This window comes from Hemitrygon akajei, chromosome 9 (genome assembly GCF_048418815.1).
Source record: "Hemitrygon akajei chromosome 9, sHemAka1.3, whole genome shotgun sequence".
NCBI classification, from domain to species: Eukaryota; Metazoa; Chordata; class Chondrichthyes; order Myliobatiformes; family Dasyatidae; genus Hemitrygon; species Hemitrygon akajei.
The window spans coordinates 133577582-133596586 of NC_133132.1; the positions used below are offsets into that span (position 1 = coordinate 133577582).

At 38.9% G+C, this 19005-nt stretch overlaps 1 protein-coding gene across 8 annotated transcripts in view; it reads left to right on the forward strand.

Moving 5' to 3' along the window:
• LOC140733536 (pumilio homolog 2-like) overlaps window positions 1–18325 on the forward strand; it is a 138502-nt gene extending 120177 nt beyond the window's left edge. For all 8 annotated transcript variants that reach the window (XM_073056988.1, XM_073056986.1, XM_073056990.1 and 5 more), the window contains 4 exons: window positions 10548–10673; window positions 11957–12078; window positions 12384–12576; window positions 15592–18325. In XM_073056988.1, coding sequence (XP_072913089.1) covers window positions 10548–10673; window positions 11957–12078; window positions 12384–12576; window positions 15592–15723 — 573 coding nt within the window. In that variant the 3' untranslated portion in view covers window positions 15724–18325. The remainder of the gene's footprint in view (window positions 1–10547; window positions 10674–11956; window positions 12079–12383; window positions 12577–15591) is intronic.
• The last annotated feature ends 680 nt before the right edge of the window (window positions 18326–19005 follow it).

Genomic DNA, 19005 nt, shown 5'->3' on the forward strand with positions numbered 1-19005 from the left:
GTGCAGTGGACATTAGGACCCAGTGGCGGAGGTCTGAATCCTCAGTGTTTCTGTTCACGAAAATAATCACAATCACGATTGAAAATAAAGTGGAAATAATAAAGTGATCAGAAAGAGGTGAAACGCCATCGGTCATTGGAAAAGCTTTAGGCTACATCGGTCAACGATCAGAACTAATTTAAAGGATAAAGTGAGAAAGGCCCTGCCCCGATGAAAGCTACAATTATTACTAAGCAACGCAGTGGTTTAATTATTGGGTTTTGGGTTTTTGATCCTCCACATCAACCTGGCGCAGTGGAGAGCACACTCGGGAGCGGTCTTTCGCTTGGATCAAAATCAGGAGCTTCCGTTCCTGAGCCCGGCGCTGAAACATACATTCTTAAGTGTTTTATATGCATAGAAAGGTAAAATATATACTATATACTAAGACAAACGTTTGACTAACTGACACTAAATAATACCGGATGTATCTGTTCCGATTTACTTAGTAAAAGAACCTCCGATTTTTTCCAATCCCAATCCACGATAACCCACGCACATCCTCCCGTATACTTTAAATCATCTCTAGATTTCTAATAATACCTAATACAATGTAAATTCTATGTAAAATAGTTGTTGTACTGCATTGTATAGGGAATAATGACAAGAAAAAAAGTCTACATGCTCGAACAACAAGTGCTGGAAGAGCACTTCCGGGTTTTGGCGATTCATGGTTGGTTGAATTCGCGTATGTGGAATTCACGGATAAGGAGGGCCCACTGTATAGGTTATTGATGCCGAGGCAGATTTTTTTTATGTAGCTGAAAAAGGTCATTAAATAAGTATTTTTACAATTTTAGAAGCTGAATTTTTCCAGAATTATACCATTGTTTCCTGCTAAGCAAGCTTATTCTTTCATTAAGCATTCACTTGAGTGGAAGTTTTAAAAATCCAAATATAATCAGACTAGTGTGTATCATCAGATAGACAGACAATTTTTGTTGCAATTGTGATTAATTATATTTATACAAATATTCAGTTTAAAAGAAATATTCCTCAATTGAATATTGTCAGCGTACATCTTCTGCTCAAGTGCAGTGAAAAACTTACTTAGAGCAGCATCACAGACACATAGCATTGTATAAAATTCACAAGAAAAACATAAATATACAGTGGCTTGAAAAAGTATTCAGCTCCCACAAATATTTTCATACTTTAATGTCTCATTTCCACAATTTAAAATATATTGAAGTGAGACTTCTTTGGAGCCAATCGACAAAGCATTGTCAAATCAAAAGAAAAAGTCCAAAAACCTGTCAACAATATATTAATAATTATAAACCTAAATTAGGAGGCTGAAATTATTCCCTTAGTAATTACAACGCTAAGTTTCTCCTTTCTCAGGTGTAGTATTACCAACTCACCTAGTTCGTTGATGTAGTAAATTGGAGGATCATTTTCAATGAATTCATTAGAATAAGTACTCCGTCTCTCTGTAAGGTCCAACAGTATGGTAGATTGTCAACAGAACAAACCAAAATGAAGACAAAAGAGCGTTCAAGACAAGTCAGGGAAATGTTAATAGAGAAGCACAAATCTGAGGAAGGGTACAAAACCCAAAAGCACTGAACATAGCTTGGAGCTCTCTGCAATCCATCATGAAAGAGTGGAAAAAATAGGAAGCCACAACCACACTGCCTAGGTGAGGTCTCCCCTCTAAACTTAGTTGTCGGAGAAAAATGGCACTTGGAGAGCGGCTAATGTGATGTCAGCAGCCAATCTGGGTTGCAGAAATCAATGGCTGTAACTGGAGACGAGGTTTATGGCTCCACAATCTCTATGGCTTGCACAGAAAGGGTATTTATTGAAGAATGGCAAGGAAGAAGCCTTGTCAAAATAAAGCATACCCTTGCCCATAAAGACTTGTAAAGTGTCAGTTAGAAGATACTGTATAGATATGGTAGAAGGTCTTGTGGTTGGATGAGACTAAGGTGAAACATTTTGGCCTGAACATTAAATGGTACATATGGTGTAAATCTAATACATCACATCAGGCAAGTAATACCATTCCTACTTTAAAGTATGGTGGAGGTAGCTTTGTGCTATAGGGATGCTTTTCACCAGCAGGGACTGAAAATGTGGTCAGGATTGCTGGGTAGATGAATGCTGCTAATATGGATAAAAACCTGCTAGCCTCTGCCAGAAATCTTAAGCTTGGCAAGAAGTTGATATTTCAGCAGGAAAACAACCCAAAGCTCACTGCCAGTCAACAGTCTTGACCTTAACCCGATCAAACATCTCTGGCAAGACTTCCAGGTTGCTGCTCCAACTAACCTGGCACAGCTTGACTGATATTTGCAAGGAGGTAAATCTTGCTCCATCATGTTGAGCAAAGCTAATAGGGACTTATTTTAAAAGACCACTGGCTGTATCAGCTGCTAGGAATGGTTCAACTACGTACTGAGCAAAGGGGATGAACACTTTTGAACTGCTGACATTTCAGTTGTTGATATTTTTCATGCGTTACAATTTTCCCTGTTTTATGGGCTCCACTGTGGGGGCGGGGGGGAAGGAGAATAAAAATTCACAGTCCCTGGTTGTAATACTCCTTTTATATGTAGAAAGGGTTGGGGACTGAATACATTTACAAGGCACTGTAAATTATGCACAGTGTTTTACAAGACAATGCAATTAGATCAATAATCAAAGTCCACTTTGATCATGATGAACTAAAATGTTCATAGTGTTGCCAAACTGTAGTGATTAGGGTTTTGTTGCTTGGTTCAAGAACTAAAGAGCTGAAGGGAAGTAGTAATAGTAGTAAGCAGCCTTCAATCCCAAGGGATCATGGGTTTGTGCCTCTGGTGGACTGTGTCCTCTCCAGGGCACAAGCCTGGGTAGGAAGATTTGAAGGTACGTAGCTGTTGTTGAACCTGATGGTGTGAGACTTTTGTACCTTTAACTTTGGTGGTGTGGGAATTCAGATGTCTGTACCTCCAGCCTGATGGTGGCTGCAAAATCTGCCATGGTGGAGATCCTTGATAGATGTTGCCTTTTTCTTTGTGCTTCTTCAGAAGAGCTTGGACAACACATCTTGAAACTCATGCTGCTGCAAATATTCTGCTTGGGAGAGGCCTTTCTAATACAGGATGACCATCTTCTGTTTTGTTGCTGTACTCTTGTTATTGTGTAAGAATTGATGATTTAAAGGTTAAACTGCCACATCTACCACCCCCTTATCTTTTAGTTTTGTTGTCCAGTTTGATTACTTCTACACCGTTTCTGTTTCAGTTAATCAGTTTAGTTCATTCAACTCATGTTATTGATCATGTTTGTTATCTTTGTTTAATAATGGGCAATATACCTACAAAGTAATCAAGTTTTTACTTGAAAAGTTTAATATGTTAATTTCTTTAACAAAATGCAATATTTTTTTCTGTAACTTTTTTTGAAAAATAAATGTTTGGTCATCTAAAATTTGATATTTTCTACTGCACACTAATGCAAAAGACAAAAAAAACCCATCTAAAACAGAATTGGTATGAAAAATCTAGGGTGCTTAAGACTTTTTGGACAGTACTATACATTTTATTATCTATTGCACTGTACTGCCACAAAACAACAAATTTCACCACATATTAAACCTGATACTGATTCTAAGTAAAGATGCTGGTATGCTTTTGTTATGATTATATAAATGTGCTGCACCCAGGACAGGCCATCAGATTTGTTAATATCCAGGGATTTAAAGCTGATGGCTCTTGTATGAATTTTTTTTCTGAGAACTGAAATCTTGTGTAGAAAATGATTCCAAGCTTTTGTGTTTACTTATTTCCATACTTGATAAAATGTGCATAAACCTTTTGACACTTAATTCTGTTCTACTTGATGTGATGTTATATGTTAATAAATATCAGCTTGTTTGATAAAGCCATTATTTATGCTTATAGAATGTAAAGCAGACAAACCAACCAGACTGAAACTATCCTTTCAAAACAATACTTACTGAAGGCAAACCTTTCTGTTTCTTGCATAATTGCTCTGGGCTGAGGGCGTCTTCCTTTAACTCCAGTTTTGTGGTGGCTGCAACCAGGTTTAAAAGTGTAAACAAAATGGGTTTTTACTTTCATATTTGACTGTTAAACAAACAAGAAATTGGCATAATTGAAATAAGATTCTTATTAAGAACCTTAATAACCTTTGGGAACTTTGGAGGCTGACACTGAGAACCATTGGGGCTCCGGGGCGCGAGGGTCTGGGTTCAGGTCCCATGTTGGCTGCCTGGTAGAGGTCTTAGACTGGACCCTTCACTCTCCATTTGCCAACAAAAACCTCCAGATGAGAGTGACAATAACAAGAAGAATCATCCCAGCTTTGACATTGCCTGGATTAACAAGGTCCATGCCAGTGATTAGGGAACTGGGACCATCTGGTGAGAAATTGGCTACTGAAGCAAATCGAGATTGGACAACATGGAATTAATGGAATGCTACTTTAACAGCAACCCACATGAAAGAGGATACATCAAGCCCATGTGGAGACTCTGGCAACAACGAAAACCATCGTCCACATTCACAGAAAAACAATTGGTTACCCAGCAATCAAACGTCGTCACTAGAGGATTGTTATCATATCTTGAATTGGAAGACAAACAATTATGATGCACCATTGCTGCAGAACCAAGCTGATCAGGAAATATGAGTTCAAACTCCACCGCCACAGCCCACAGATGGCACAAAGGTTATAGTATTACTTGTACACGGGAAATGCAAGTTCGAACCTCACCTCGGGGCATATTGACACTGGCTGCTGCAACCAAAGAAAAGATTAAAGCTAAACTGGTGACAGTCAAATCAACGAACCAAGCTCCCCCCCCCCCCCCCAGATTTAGTGATAAAATTCCATCAGATCGCATGCTAGAAACACTGCTCACAATTGCAGCCTCCAATATAACTAAAATATAACCTGATATATGTATCAACAGCAGCAGTTCTAGAAATGCTGGGCTACAAAATGAAATACAGTGGAATGTACTGTTATAACCCCCTCTGGATTAGAAGCCAAGATGAAAACCACAAGGGTGGAGATCAGCAGACTAACTGATCTGCAGAAAGGTAGGAACACTAAAGACTCATCTCGGCTACTAGGAAATACAGAGGCATGTCCATAGCCAAAGCCCTGGAAACTGCTAAGCAACAGTTAACAGCTCTGGCTACCAGACCACAGAGGTACACTAAGGACATAGAGGACAAGCAAATAAATGCGCTGTTCTCCAAAAAGCACAGTCCCAGAGCAACAACATGCCGGTACCTGAACCAACCAAAATGGCAACTGAAAAGTACTGGAAGAGTATATGGGAGAAAGAAGCATCACATGACACCAGTGACTGAAAAACTTCTGCAGTCTCGCAGGGGAAGAACTAGTCAATAGACAGTAGGTGCAGGAGTAGACCATTCAGACCTTCGAGCCAGCACCGCCATTCACTGTGATCATGGCTGATCATCCACAGTCAGTACCCTGTTCCTGCCTTCTCCCCATATCCCTTGACTCCGCTATCTTTAAGAGCTCTATCTAACTCTTTCTTGAAAGCATCCAGAGAATTGGCCTCCACTGCTTTCTGAGGCAGAGCATTCCACAGATACTAGGCTGTGTACAAATACACAGATACTAGTCACTATCACAGCAACAGATGTCCAGCAACGGGTAGCAAGTATGAAGAACTGGACATCACCAGGGCCTGACATGATCCCACACCTGTTGGCTGAAGAAACACACTTGGCCCAAATGAACCGGCTGCTTGAAGCAGGCTCTCACCCTGACTAGCTAACTCAAGGACGGACAGTACTCATAATGAAGAATCCTCACAAAGGAGCAGCACCATCAAATGATCAGCCTATCACCTGCCTTTCAACAACATGGAAGCTCCTATCAGATATCATAGCCACCAAGCTGAAGGAACGTGTGTGTTAATTCCTGAGCCCAGCTCAGAAGGGGGTTGGTAATGGAACAAGAGGCTCCAAGCACCAACGACTGGTAGACAAAATAGTCATTTGAGACTCCCAAGATCAGGCAAACCAACCTAACCACAGCTTAGATCAATTGCCAGAAAGCGTACAACTCAATGTCCATACATGGATCCTGGAATGCTTGTCCCTGTACAAGGTCAACAAGACATTGTGGACCTTCATTAAGAACTCAGTGGGTTTTTGGAAGACAATGCTAGAAGTTTACTCAAAGCCAGTCGCACAAGTAACCATCAGATGTGGAATATACCAGGATGATGCACTTATCCCCTGCTGCTTTTCTGCATAGGCTTAAACCCCATCAGCCGCCTCGTGTACATGGATGACATCAAGCTGAATGCCAGAAATGAAAGAGACATTGACTCACTAATCCACCTGACAAGGATATACCGCAGAGACATCAGGATGTCATTTGGACTGGAAAAGTGCAGGTGAATGGTAGTGAAAAGAGCAAAACTCATCAAGACGGAAGGATTCCAGTTACCTGAAGGCCACATACCAGATGTACAGGACAGCTACAAATACTTGGATTCTGCAGGTACACAGAAGCCACAATGAGGACACAAGGAAGGCTGCAACATCCAAGTACCTCCAAAGAGTGAGACAGGTCCTAAAAAGCCAGCTGAATGGGAAGAACAGGATCAGAGCCATCAACACATTTTCCTTACCAGTCATCACATACCCAGCTGCAGTAGTGTGCCAGACAAGGAATGAACTGGAAGCCACTGATGTCAACACCTGGAAACTACTTAAACAATACATGGAGGATTCCATTTTAAGGTCTGTCATCCAGCAACTGCGCACCTGCTGGAATAAAGGAGGACTGGGGAATTGGAAGTGTCAACCACAGTCTTGGAAGAAATGCAAAACAATCATGAGTATATGTCAGGAAGATATCCCCTAAGGATGACCTGCTAGGGTAATACCTCAGACAGCAGGCAGGGGATTTGGAAAAGGAAGTGGGTGAAGCAGAGCTAGAGGACCAGAGGCCATGGGAAGACAAGCAACTGCACAAGATATACCATCGCTAGATATCAGAGGTGGCTGATATAAGAAAGTCCTACCAGTGGGTGGAAATGGCAGGGCTGAGGGACAGCACAAAAACGGTGAGAACGAGCAATAGAAGCACACCAGACAAGACTCGAGCAAACTGTGCAAGGAATCCGCTGAAACCATCCAGCACGTAGTAGCAAGGTGCAAGATGCATACAGGGACAGCATACACTGAACGGCACAACCAAGTCGTAGGAATTGTGTACAGGAACATCTGCGCTGAGTATGGATTGGATGCACCCACATCCAAATTGGAAACACCAAGGAGGTAGTGGAGAATGACAGAGCTAAGATCTTATGGTACTTCCAAAAACAGACTGATAAGCAGGTACTGGCCAACTAACCAGGCATAGTAATACTGGACAAGGAACAGAAGAAAGCCATAGTAATAGATGTGGCAATCCTGAATGACAGTAACATCAAGAAAAAATAGAGCTGGTAAAATACCAGGACTAGAAAGAGCAGATAGAACTGATGTAGAAGGTTAAAGCCAGAGTAATCCCGGTGGTGATAGGAACACTTGGAGCTGTGACACCCGGAGTGGGGGAGTAGCCCCAACAAATCCCAGGAACAACAGGGGAGATCTTGTTCCAGAAGAGCACACTACTAGGAACAGCAAGGATAGTGAGCCGAATCCTCAAGCTCCCAGGCCTCTGGTAGAGGACCCAAGATTGAGGGAACCCATAAGGGATGAGGAAAAATGCATATATATGAAATTAAATATTTGAATAAAATTGATACAAAAACTCCTTGTATTTCATCATGTCAAATAAAGACCTCCATTGGTCTGGGGTGACCATGGAAGTTATGTCCCAGCTGTCTACATGTTATGCAAACTAGAGTAGTACAATATGGAGAGCTAGCTGTTGCCCATGTAGCAGACTCCCCCTCTTCATGTATCTGGTAAATCCAAAGGAATGGCAGAGGCCGATACATTTGGCACCAGCAGTGTTGCAGGAATTGCTGGTCAGAGTTGAACTCAATATAGGATTGCCTTGGGGAATCCAGCAGGGGTTTACTCCCAAGGCCTTCCCTGTGAGTGGGTATAACTGCAAGGTCGTGGAGGTTTGAGATCAGAGTTTTCCTTCACCTAGATGAGCTGCCAAACTTGGCTTACGAGCCCCATCTGCCCAAGCAACAGGTTTTAAGGTGCCAATAACCCACACTTGCCCCTTCTGTCAATAGAAGCAGTTACGACAGGTTCAGTAGCTAAGTCACATGTGAAGACCAGGAGCGGGGCTTGGTTGTCAGAGACACATGCCATTGGGAGCATTTAATAGGTAGTGGGAGCATACCCCCACTGCCTCCCCAAGACATAACAAACAAAATAAATTGGTATGCGTAAAGAAGTCAAATACTCTCAGTGTTATATATCACAGGCTTTCCTGTTCAGATTTCCTCAGCTTGTCGACTTGGCACTTTCATTTTAGTTGTTCTCTTCAGAAGAGCCACGCAGTTAAACCTTTCCCCTACCCTTGCTCCTGTATGTTTTATTTTGATAGTCACTTAAATCAGCCACACTTTTTTTGTAGAAATCCTCACTGCAAACCGTCTATTTGCAGAACAGCTGATTCCTCAGCAATCATATTAAGTAAGGTCACTATAAACTAATTCTTATTTCTTACATCAAAACCATATGCTTCACTTAACCTATGCTCTAAGGAAATCAACATCAATTTCTAAAGGAAGCCATTTTTTTCAATCTTGGTTATGAACATTTTCCAGAAATTTTTCTGAGCAGTCACCTGATAAGTATGGTAACATACCTAACACAAAGTTGAGCTTTAAGTCTAATGCCATTGCAATCTCTAATACAACTTACTTTCACCTCCTTAACAGCTTGTTTTAACTTTCCTAATGCTCACTTTCGACAGTTATCACCAAAACTTTTCCCGTATACTTATTATTGCTTGAATATTCCCTGATAAAGTTATTTCACATTACCGGCTTGTGCTGCTTGACATTGCATTTACTGGTTAAGCAACATCTTGATAATTAAAATATCCTCACTGAAATTAAAATGACAAGTGCCATTACACTTTTTTAAACTGAATTGCCGGCATTTTAGTCCTTCACTGCTCTGACTCTATCCCTGTGTCCATGAAGGATTGGAAGATTGTGACTAAATCATTTGTACTTTTTCTGGGGTCCTTAATAATGAATGCCACCTTTTTGAGGTATTGCCTTTTGAAGATGTCCTTTATGCAGGGGAGGCTAGTGCTCATGGAGCTGGCTGAGTGTGCAACCCTCTGTGGCCTTTTCTGATCTCTCTACAGTGAGCAAGATTGGGTTGATGCTCATTATTATCTAACTTCCTGTTTTTAAACCAGAATCAGGACTGCAATATCTAATCTTCAGTGTGAATGAGGTGTTCAAGCCTTTATCAGATGGAAGCATTTAAAACTGTATAAACTTTGCTCATAGTAATGTTGACTTCTATTATTAGGACTATTGTTAGACCAATTTGTGCTTTGGTCCACCTTAACGAAATGGCCATGGTGGAGGTTATCACAATTAAGTAGAGAAACTCTAAAGTTATAGCAGGTGCCAACAGTTATTTTCAGATAAGAAATTTTAAATAAGCATTTGGCTTAGCTGGGTGTGCTAATCTTCTTACTGCTTATTTCTCCCAACTGTCTATGACAAAAATCATTGTGTTTTGAACACACACACACACACCCCCCCCCCCCCCACCCCACCCCACTCCACCCAACACTACTTAAAAACTTAGCATGTAACTGGTGCTGGTTAGAAAATGTTCAGCAGCAGTCTTCTATCCAATTAAGCAGTATATTGTCCCAAATATGGATGGCAGGGTGGAAATCTGTCTCTATCAAAAGAGGTGGGTATAATGCACTCCTTCGCTCTGCTAGCCTGTGGGTCATCCTTGGGCAAGTTGTAGCACCTGTTTGGCCCCATGATCAGGGTCGCATAAAACATTGAAAGCAGGTGGTGGATGATCATATGAGCAGCTGGTGCACATCACGAGTTGGTTGTGCAGCCATTGTCACTGGGCAATTTCTGAAGAGCATTGATAACGGCTGGGGTCATCTGTCTTGTAAAGGCACTGCCCAAAAGATTGCAATGGCAAACCACTTCTGGAGAAAAACTTGCCAAGAATGATCATAGTCATAGATCATGATCACCCATGTCATATGACATGGCACATGATGATGGTGATTGTCCAAATTAAACAAAGCAAATCCCAGGTATATTCTGGATTTGTTTTTGTTCTTTAAGAGTTGTCCCTTGTGGCTGTTTAACCAATGTCCCAGTTAATGGAATCCACTGTATTCACATTTCTTCAACTGTGTTTTTCTGGAAAAAAGGTGTCTGGTATTGCTTTTCTTTCCCCACAGCCTCCTCCCACCTAAGCATTTAAAAAATATTTTTACTGGAAGAAAAATATATTCTATCAGATTCTGACAAAGCAAGGTTGATGTGTTGGAGAAAAGATGGAAGAATTTTACAATAATTTTGTCTTTTATTCTAGGTATTTGTCTTGTCCATGCATCCTTACGGTTGTCGAGTTATTCAGCGTATTTTGGAACACTGCACACCTGAGCAGACTCTTCCAATCTTAGAGGAATTGCATCAGCACACTGAACAATTAGTGCAGGTGAGATCAGTTAACACGTATTAATTCAGTTAAGTTTACACCTCTTTTACAAGGAATTCTAAGATCATTAGCATGATTTTGATATCAGATCTGACACTTCTAGGGTCGTTGATTTATAGATGGCTAAAAATGACCTTTTCTGAGATGTTAATATTAACTCAGTGTTTTGCGGATCACATTCTTAAATTATAATAATTATCTATTTAAATAAGTAGTTCTGTTGCTCTTTTCAATTTGATAGTTAATTGATTACATCTACATTTAAGAAAGAAAATGTGTGTATTCCATGATATAACATGCATTTCTTGCCATCACCACTAATATCATATATTCATTGTCTTTAATTGCAAATTCCACTTATCTGTGCTTAGTACTTAGTGATACAATCGTTAATCTAAGTAACAGAAGCTAAGTAATGAGGTGTAAACATGTATCCATTGCAACTATCAGCTTTGACAAATACTTGCATCTGATTGCTACCTGCCCATTTCTGCGATGAAGCTTTTCTTATTAACTGAGGTTATAGTAAATGAGGTTCAGTTTCCTTGCATAGATACATAAGAAAAAGTATTTTTAAGATCATTAAATAGGATTCTCCGGAGAAATAAAGTATAAGGAAATTAGGGAATGTTAGAAATGATTTGGAGAAGGAAAAATATGGAGATTTAGTGGCGTTCTTTAGTTAATCCTGAAGTGTTGCGAATACAGCTTCCTGAAATATATTTTGTGATATTTAATTTTGGCCGGATTTTAAAAAATGTAACTAAATGATCCTGGTGAGATGGATAACTGATTTTTTAAAAAACTAATTAAAATACCTCAGCAGTTCAGGTAACATCTGGAAAGGAGGGAAAGAGACAGTTGATATTTTGGGTCTTGATTTTTATTTTCTGGAGTTCAGATGAAGGGGTTTAGCTAGAAACATCAACCCACTGAGTTCTTACCACACTTGTTTTTATGCTGCAAATTCCAGCATCTGCCATCTCTCTTGTTTAAATTTATGTCCTCTAATCTGTCATACACTATCAAATTAAACCTTGTCAATAGGCACACAGTTCGGGCATTTTGTAACTTTACTTACTACTAATTACTACTTGCTGCAGTAAATTAAATTGACTCAACTCTATGAACTAGGAATTTTTATTTTCCCCTGAGGCGTTTACAATATCATTTACCATTAGAGGGAATCAAAATTTAACAGCCAATTGGAAAAATGCTTGTAACAAAACACTGTTTATGGAATTATGTATTGATACAGAAGTCTCTTCATTGTGTTTTATTAGGATCAATATGGAAATTATGTCATCCAGCACGTTTTGGAGCATGGGCGCCCTGAAGATAAGAGCAAGATTGTTGCTGAAATAAGGGGGAAAGTTCTTGCTCTGAGTCAACATAAGTTTGCCAGGTATACAAATTTGCATTTCACATAAATATGTACTTGGAAACTAATAATAGGACTGTGAGGCTATTCCCATATACTTTTATCTTTTTGAAGATACATTAAGTAGGATGATTGAATGAAACGTTCAGTCATAAATGGTGTAATATAAGAATACTTTAGTAGGTTAAATATTATAAGTACATCCTAGTTCAACCATCTTTGTCTTTCATTGAAGACCCTTCATGCCACCACTCTGCACAACAAAATTTGAAAATGAAAATCTTTTGTTTGGTGGATTGAACATGCTTTAATGATTTTTTTCCCCCTAGCAATGTTGTGGAAAAGTGTGTCACTCATGCCTCTCGTACTGAACGTGCTTTATTGATCGATGAGATCTGTTGTCAGAATGATGGTCCTCATAGTGCCTTATACACAATGATGAAAGATCAATATGCTAACTATGTGGTTCAGAAGATGATTGATGTGGCAGAACCAGCTCAGCGTAAAATCATCATGCACAAGGTAAATTTTTATTGATATGCTTGATAATTCAAATTAGTATTTAATATACTAAAGGCTAGTATATTAACACAAGAGATTTAAACAATGTAAGTACAGTGCCACCCTAGTTCAATCCTGATCTTTAGTGCTGTTTGTGTGCAGTTTGCATGAGACTCGGTTTCAATGTACAGCTCAGTTATATCCCCCCATCCCAAAGACATGCAGGTTGTTAGCTTAATTAACCACTACACAGTAAATTGTTCCTGTTGTGTAAGAATCTTAATGGAAGTTGATGGGAATGTGGGGAGAGTAAAGCGGGATTAATCTTAGATGAGTGTAAATGGGTGCGTAATGGTCAGTGCAGACTCAATCCAAATGACTCCTTTCTGTGCTCTGCTTTATGACTATCAGTGGTTATCAGAAAGTATTATTACTGTCTGCTCAAGGAAACAAAATGTTAACGTACATAGCTGTGTATTTTGTAATTAACACTGAGTAGGATACCACCATTCCATTAAAACAAAGCCAGAGATTATCAAAGTCTAAACTTGTGTCCTTTTGAACTCTAGAGGAATATGGACCCAGTGCAGGCACTTGGAACTAGCTTGGGAAGGCATTTGGGTCCTCATAAAAGCACAAGTTGCTGGGATATGAAGCAATACAAAAAGCAGTGAAGGAACTCAGCAGGTCGGGCAGCATCTGAGTCAACTTTCCAGGTCGAGATCTTTCATCTAAACTAGAAAGAAAGGGGAGATGGCGGGTGTGAAAAGATGGAGGGAATGGGGGTAGCAAGAACTAGAAGGTGTCGGGTGGATCCAGCTGATGAGGTGGGATGATAGTGAGGGCAGGAATGAAATAAGAAGCTTGGGGTTGGGTGATGGATGGAAGTGACAGAGCTGAAGGAGAGGACAGTGCATAGAATAAAGGCAGCGAGGTAGGCAGGGCAACCAGCGTGGATGTATGGGCATGTGGGGGCCAGTTGGATCAGGAGGAGAGAGGGGAAAAAGGGAAAAGGACTGAGGGTGGTTGGTTACTGGAAATTCAGAATTTGACTATCACTCTTCCAGGTTGGAGCTTACCCAACCTGGTGAAACATGAAGTGCTGTCCACCATTTTCATTTGAGCATGTCCTGGCTGTGGAAGTATCTGGCCGTCAATTGTGCCAGCCAGGAATTCCCAGTGACCAGCCATTTCAATTATACTTTGCATTCACACACTGACATACCTGTCTACAGCCTCCTCCACTGCCAGTTTGCAGCCAAATGAAAATTAAAGATACAAACACCTCAGATTGTACCTCAGCATCTCCTATCTTGCAGCATGAATATCAGATGGTCAAGCATCCAGTAATTGTCTTTCTCCTCCTATATCATATCTCTGGCTCACTCTCACTCTTCTCTCTTTGCCCCTTCACCTGATCCAGCTGTCTGTCAAGCACAATATCCTTCCATTAGTTGCCCTCCCCACCACAACCTCTGTTGTTCCATGCTCCACTGTCCTCTATCATATTCCACCCTTTAGCACTTCCACCTATTACCTTTAACCTTCTGGCATCATTTCTGCCCTCATGTGCCTATCAACCCTATCGCCTACCTATGAGAGGTCCATATTGGGACTGCTACTTTTCACATTGTTTGTCAATACAATAGTGGAATTGATGGCTTTGTGGCCAAGTTTGCGGATGATACAAAGATAGGTGGAGGGGTAGGTAGTGCTGGGAAAGCAATGCGATTGCAGGCAGGACTTAGACAAATTGGAAGAATAGGCAATAAAGTGGCAGATGGAATACAGTGTTGGGAAATGTATGATAGTGCATTTTGGTAAAAGGAACAATAGTGCAAACTATTATCTAAATAGGGAGACAATTCAAACATCAGAGATGTAGACAGACTTAGGAGCCCTCATGCAAGACTCCCAGAAGGTTAATTACAGTTTGAGTCTGTGGTAAAAAAGGCAAATGCAATGTTGGCATTTATTTCAAGGGGAATAGAATATAAAAATAAGGAGATAATTCTGAAGCTTTATAAGACTCTAGTCAGGCTGCATTTAGGGTATTGTCAATGTTTTGGGCCCCTTATCTGAGAAAGGATGTGTTGTCATTAGAGGGAGTCCAGAGGAGGTTCATGAGGATGATTCTGGGAATGAAGGGGTTAACCTACGAGGACCATTTGGCAGCTTTGGGGCTGCACTTGCTGGAATGTAGAAGAATGCGTGGGGATCTCATTGAAACCTACTGAATGTTGAAAGGACTAGATAAGGTGAACATGGAAAGGATGTTTCCTCTGGTGGGGGTGTCCAGAACTCGAAGGCACAGCTTCAAACTTCCCTTTAGAATAGAAGGAAGAAGGAAATTTTTTAAGCCAAAGAGTGGTGAATCTGTGGAATGCTCTGCCACTGACTGCGGTTGAGGACAAGTCCCTGGGTATATTTAAAGCAGAAGTTGATAGATTCCTGATTGGTCGGGGCATCAAGGGGTATGGTGAGAGGGCAGATAAAGAGGTTGAGTGGGATCCGAGATCAGCATGATGGAATTGTAGTGCAGGCTCGATGGACTGAATGGCAAAATTCTGCTGTTTTGTCTTAAGTCCTAACCCTCTCACTTGGGTTCAATTATCACCTGCCTCTTCCTTGCACCGTTTTATACTGGCTATTTCTACTTTCTTGTCCATTTGAAGAGCTACAGCCTGAAATGTTGACTACCCATTTCCCTCATATTGTACCTAATCCACTGAGTTATTCCAGTGCTTTACAGGTTGCATCTGTGCCCGCATGAAAAATTTGGGTAAGAGGGCCTGTTTTTGTGCTCTACAACTCTGCCTTTATTTGGTAAATAATGCAAGTATATTTTGTTACATTTTTAGTAGTATTTGCAAATTGAAAGATGCAATTGAAATACCTGGATTTTCAGCTACGTCTCTTCTAATGTTATATGTATCCCATTCTATAGTAGGCACTAATTATTAAAGTAGAATGGGTCTATCAATTTTATGAGTCACTTTAAAAGATGTTTCTGAATGTTTTTTTGTTTGTATACAGATTCGTCCTCATATTACAACCTTACGAAAATACACTTATGGAAAACACATCTTAGCCAAACTGGAAAAGTATTACATGAAGAATAGCACTGATCTGGGGCCAATTGGAGGACCACAAAATGGAATACTCTAAGTTTTTGATTTACACAAGAAATATACTAAACTGTGCTACTTAAATATTGGGTGTACCAAACAATGAAGGCCTTAATAGTGGAGAGACAAAATAACATTTTATTGTTGCATTTTTAAAAATTAATTGTAAATTGTATATTTTACCAGTCAATTGCAACTCGTGTCCAAGTCTGTGCATTTGGTTTCTTCTTGCTGGCAGGTTGTGGGAAAACTTGGTAAAGTACAGATTGTATAAATTTAACATAATTGTATTGAACAAAATTGTGCATGCTGTAAATTATATCTTGTAAAATCATTTGTTTTATTTTGTAAAGAATTTTATATTTCTTTAGATTAACTTTAAATTCAGGTAGTTTTAGATACTTTTCAAGCCCAATTGATTAGTTCCACTTTTACGGGAGATGCTAATTAAAATACTCTATTAATCAAATAATCAAAACAGGATGAAGTTAAATTATACTTCAGCAAATGCTTGTTGACTCCAATATTTAAATAGCACACCAAATGGTTTTGGTTTGTTGAAATTTGATGTAATTCAGGGAAGTGCTTAAATGACAGGCTGATATGTAATGTTACTCCTGATGTTTATTTTACTATGGAGATGTTGATACTCGATAGGGTTTTATTTTTTGAGATAAACACTGCCCTGTTTTTCTACTTCAGCAATGTATAGCAGTGATGTATATACATATGTATTTAACCATTGGACAAAGTGGCAGTTAAGGAATCATTGTAATACGCATAACCTAAATGTAAAAATTGCCTGAAAAGTTGATTTTTTTCCCCTATCAAAATTTGGCTTTTCAGTCTATTTTGCAAAGATTTGAGGGAATTTGTATTTTTAAATTACTAATGTAAGGAGGTGTATGACTGTGTGGCAGTTTTATTTTTACTTTTTCAATTTAAAAATTAGAAATCTTGTGCAGATTTGAAAATTAATGGGTCATTAAAGGCTGGTCTTGGTAGCCCAACATAACGCATGTAAAAATAATGAAACTTGTTTTACTTCTAAATACATAGTGTATATGTGTAGATTTCCAATTTATAGGTGTAAGTTTACAATTTGTAAACAAAAGAGAACCTGCAATTTCAGTGTTTAATCACAAGCTTGGCTAACTTGGTAGTAATACATAGTTTGGTTGTAAAATTGTACATTTGTAAACCTGATGCTGTAAATGTTAAGAAGTCTTTTACCCTTCAGAAAACAAAGTTTGCATCGTAATGTACATTCACTAACTTGCTCCCCTTCCCTTGCAGAGTGTTGTATAATGTAAAGTTCTTTAAATCAAAAGTGATTTTTAAAAAACTATCTTTCTATGGCTTAAAAGATGAACTAGCTTTTTATCTATTAGGACAGTATGTTTTGTTATAATTGTAGCTAATGATATTCTGTTCATATGGTAAATTTTGAAAAATTTACAATCGTAATGTTTCCTTGTTTCAGTGAAAGTTGTGCATAGTAAAATTGAAAAGATTAGACCGAGGCACCCAGTTACCATGGAAACCAAAATTACTTTCCATCTCAAAAGGAAATCCTTTTTGTACAGAAAAGTACTGTATTTTGGGATTGTCAATCTTAGTAAGTGGAAGTATGTATGATATTGTCAAATTTTTATTTGAACATGTGGTTGTAACACTACATATAGATGTACATTTTACAGGAGGCCTTATGTACATTTCCTGATGAAGTTTTGCAGGCAGAATTGCAATCGTATATAATTAATAGTTATTTGTATTCTTTGCATCTGGAAATATTTTGAAACGTGCTTTGTATATTCAGTTTCTGAAAGATAAGAATTGTGATTGTACTTTAGTGATACTTGAAAAGTCAGTATTTTGTATAAACAGAATGACTTTTGGATTTGGAACAATTGGGAATTATTTATCTTAATGCCTTTGGATGTGATGTCCTTAGCATTGAAGAGATAAAAGTTGTTTTCATTAGGGCTGTGCAGTCATTTTTTAAAAATTTGTACTAAAAATCATTGAACTTAAATTATTCAAACTAGTTCATATTTCAATGTTAAATTTTTAATATTTGATTATTTTATACTATTAGTTTAAAGTCTTTTCATGCTATGACATCTGTATTTTTCAATTTCGGTGTACTATGGCTCTTTGCTTTCTAGCTTTTCAATTGCTTTGCAGACTTTAATCTTGTTTGAGAGCTGCAAAAAATTAATCATCAGGAAAAATCATGTTGGCCATGTTTAGATAATTGGCTGTTAGCCTACAGTGTGCATACAGTCCTGTAGGCTTGTTAACATCAGTCAAGTGCAGCCCTAGTTTCCATGGCAGCTATTTATTTGCTGCATTAAGGAGGTCACTTTGTGAGGATTGTGCTCTAGTTTTAGTTTTGGGTAGTGTGAGTCTAGGTGAAAAAGCTGATGAAGTTTTAATTAGATTTGAGATCAAATGAACAAAACCACTAGAGAATGCTCTGACATTTCCTTGTAGTTGATGGACCATTTTTTTGTTATAAGGTCTGCCACCTGGCTCCTTGGTAGTAAGACAGACTAATCTTACATTCATTGTTGTATATGCTGTACATAAAGAATGTCAATAACGTATGAATTAAACCTGTTTTGTTTTCCGTATGAAAATGTTTTTATTTCACTTTGCGTTGAATGAAGTTTAAGTGTGAACATATCTGCAAGCAATAGTGTAAAGGGTTAAGAATGAGGGTCCATGAGCCACCAAGTAGTATATGATTTTCTGTGGGAAAGAATGTGCAATCCATGATTATGGAGGTGTTCTTGAGTCCTAAATAGCAGACTGGTTCTGTAGTCACCCTATTCTGTAGTTCAGGATATAACAGATCAAATGTAGTAGGCAATGAATGGAAGACCAGATCTAGTACAGATAAAAGTTTTGAAGGTGGAATTCAAGGAACAAAGTTCTAGATCAGCTGAGTTTCCGCTCCTTAATCTATTTTTGGTTTCTCCCATTACTTTGTGCTGCACAGGCTGATTCCTACTTGTCCTATGCTCTGAAGCATACTAGTATTGACTGGTGTGACATCATGATGGCACCAATAAACCACAGTGATGTTCTGTAGGCTGCGGACAATACTTCTAATTCAGCTTCAGCTACATAAGAAATACAATAGCAATCTAAATTTCAAATAACATTAAAAAGAACAGTATATAGTTTCAGGATATACATAACAAGGAGATAATGTTATGTGTCACTGCAAATAGAATAAATTATTGGAGCTGTCACAAACACATGATGAAAGTCATGATTATTTGAATACTTTTGTCCTTCACAGATCAAATATTCC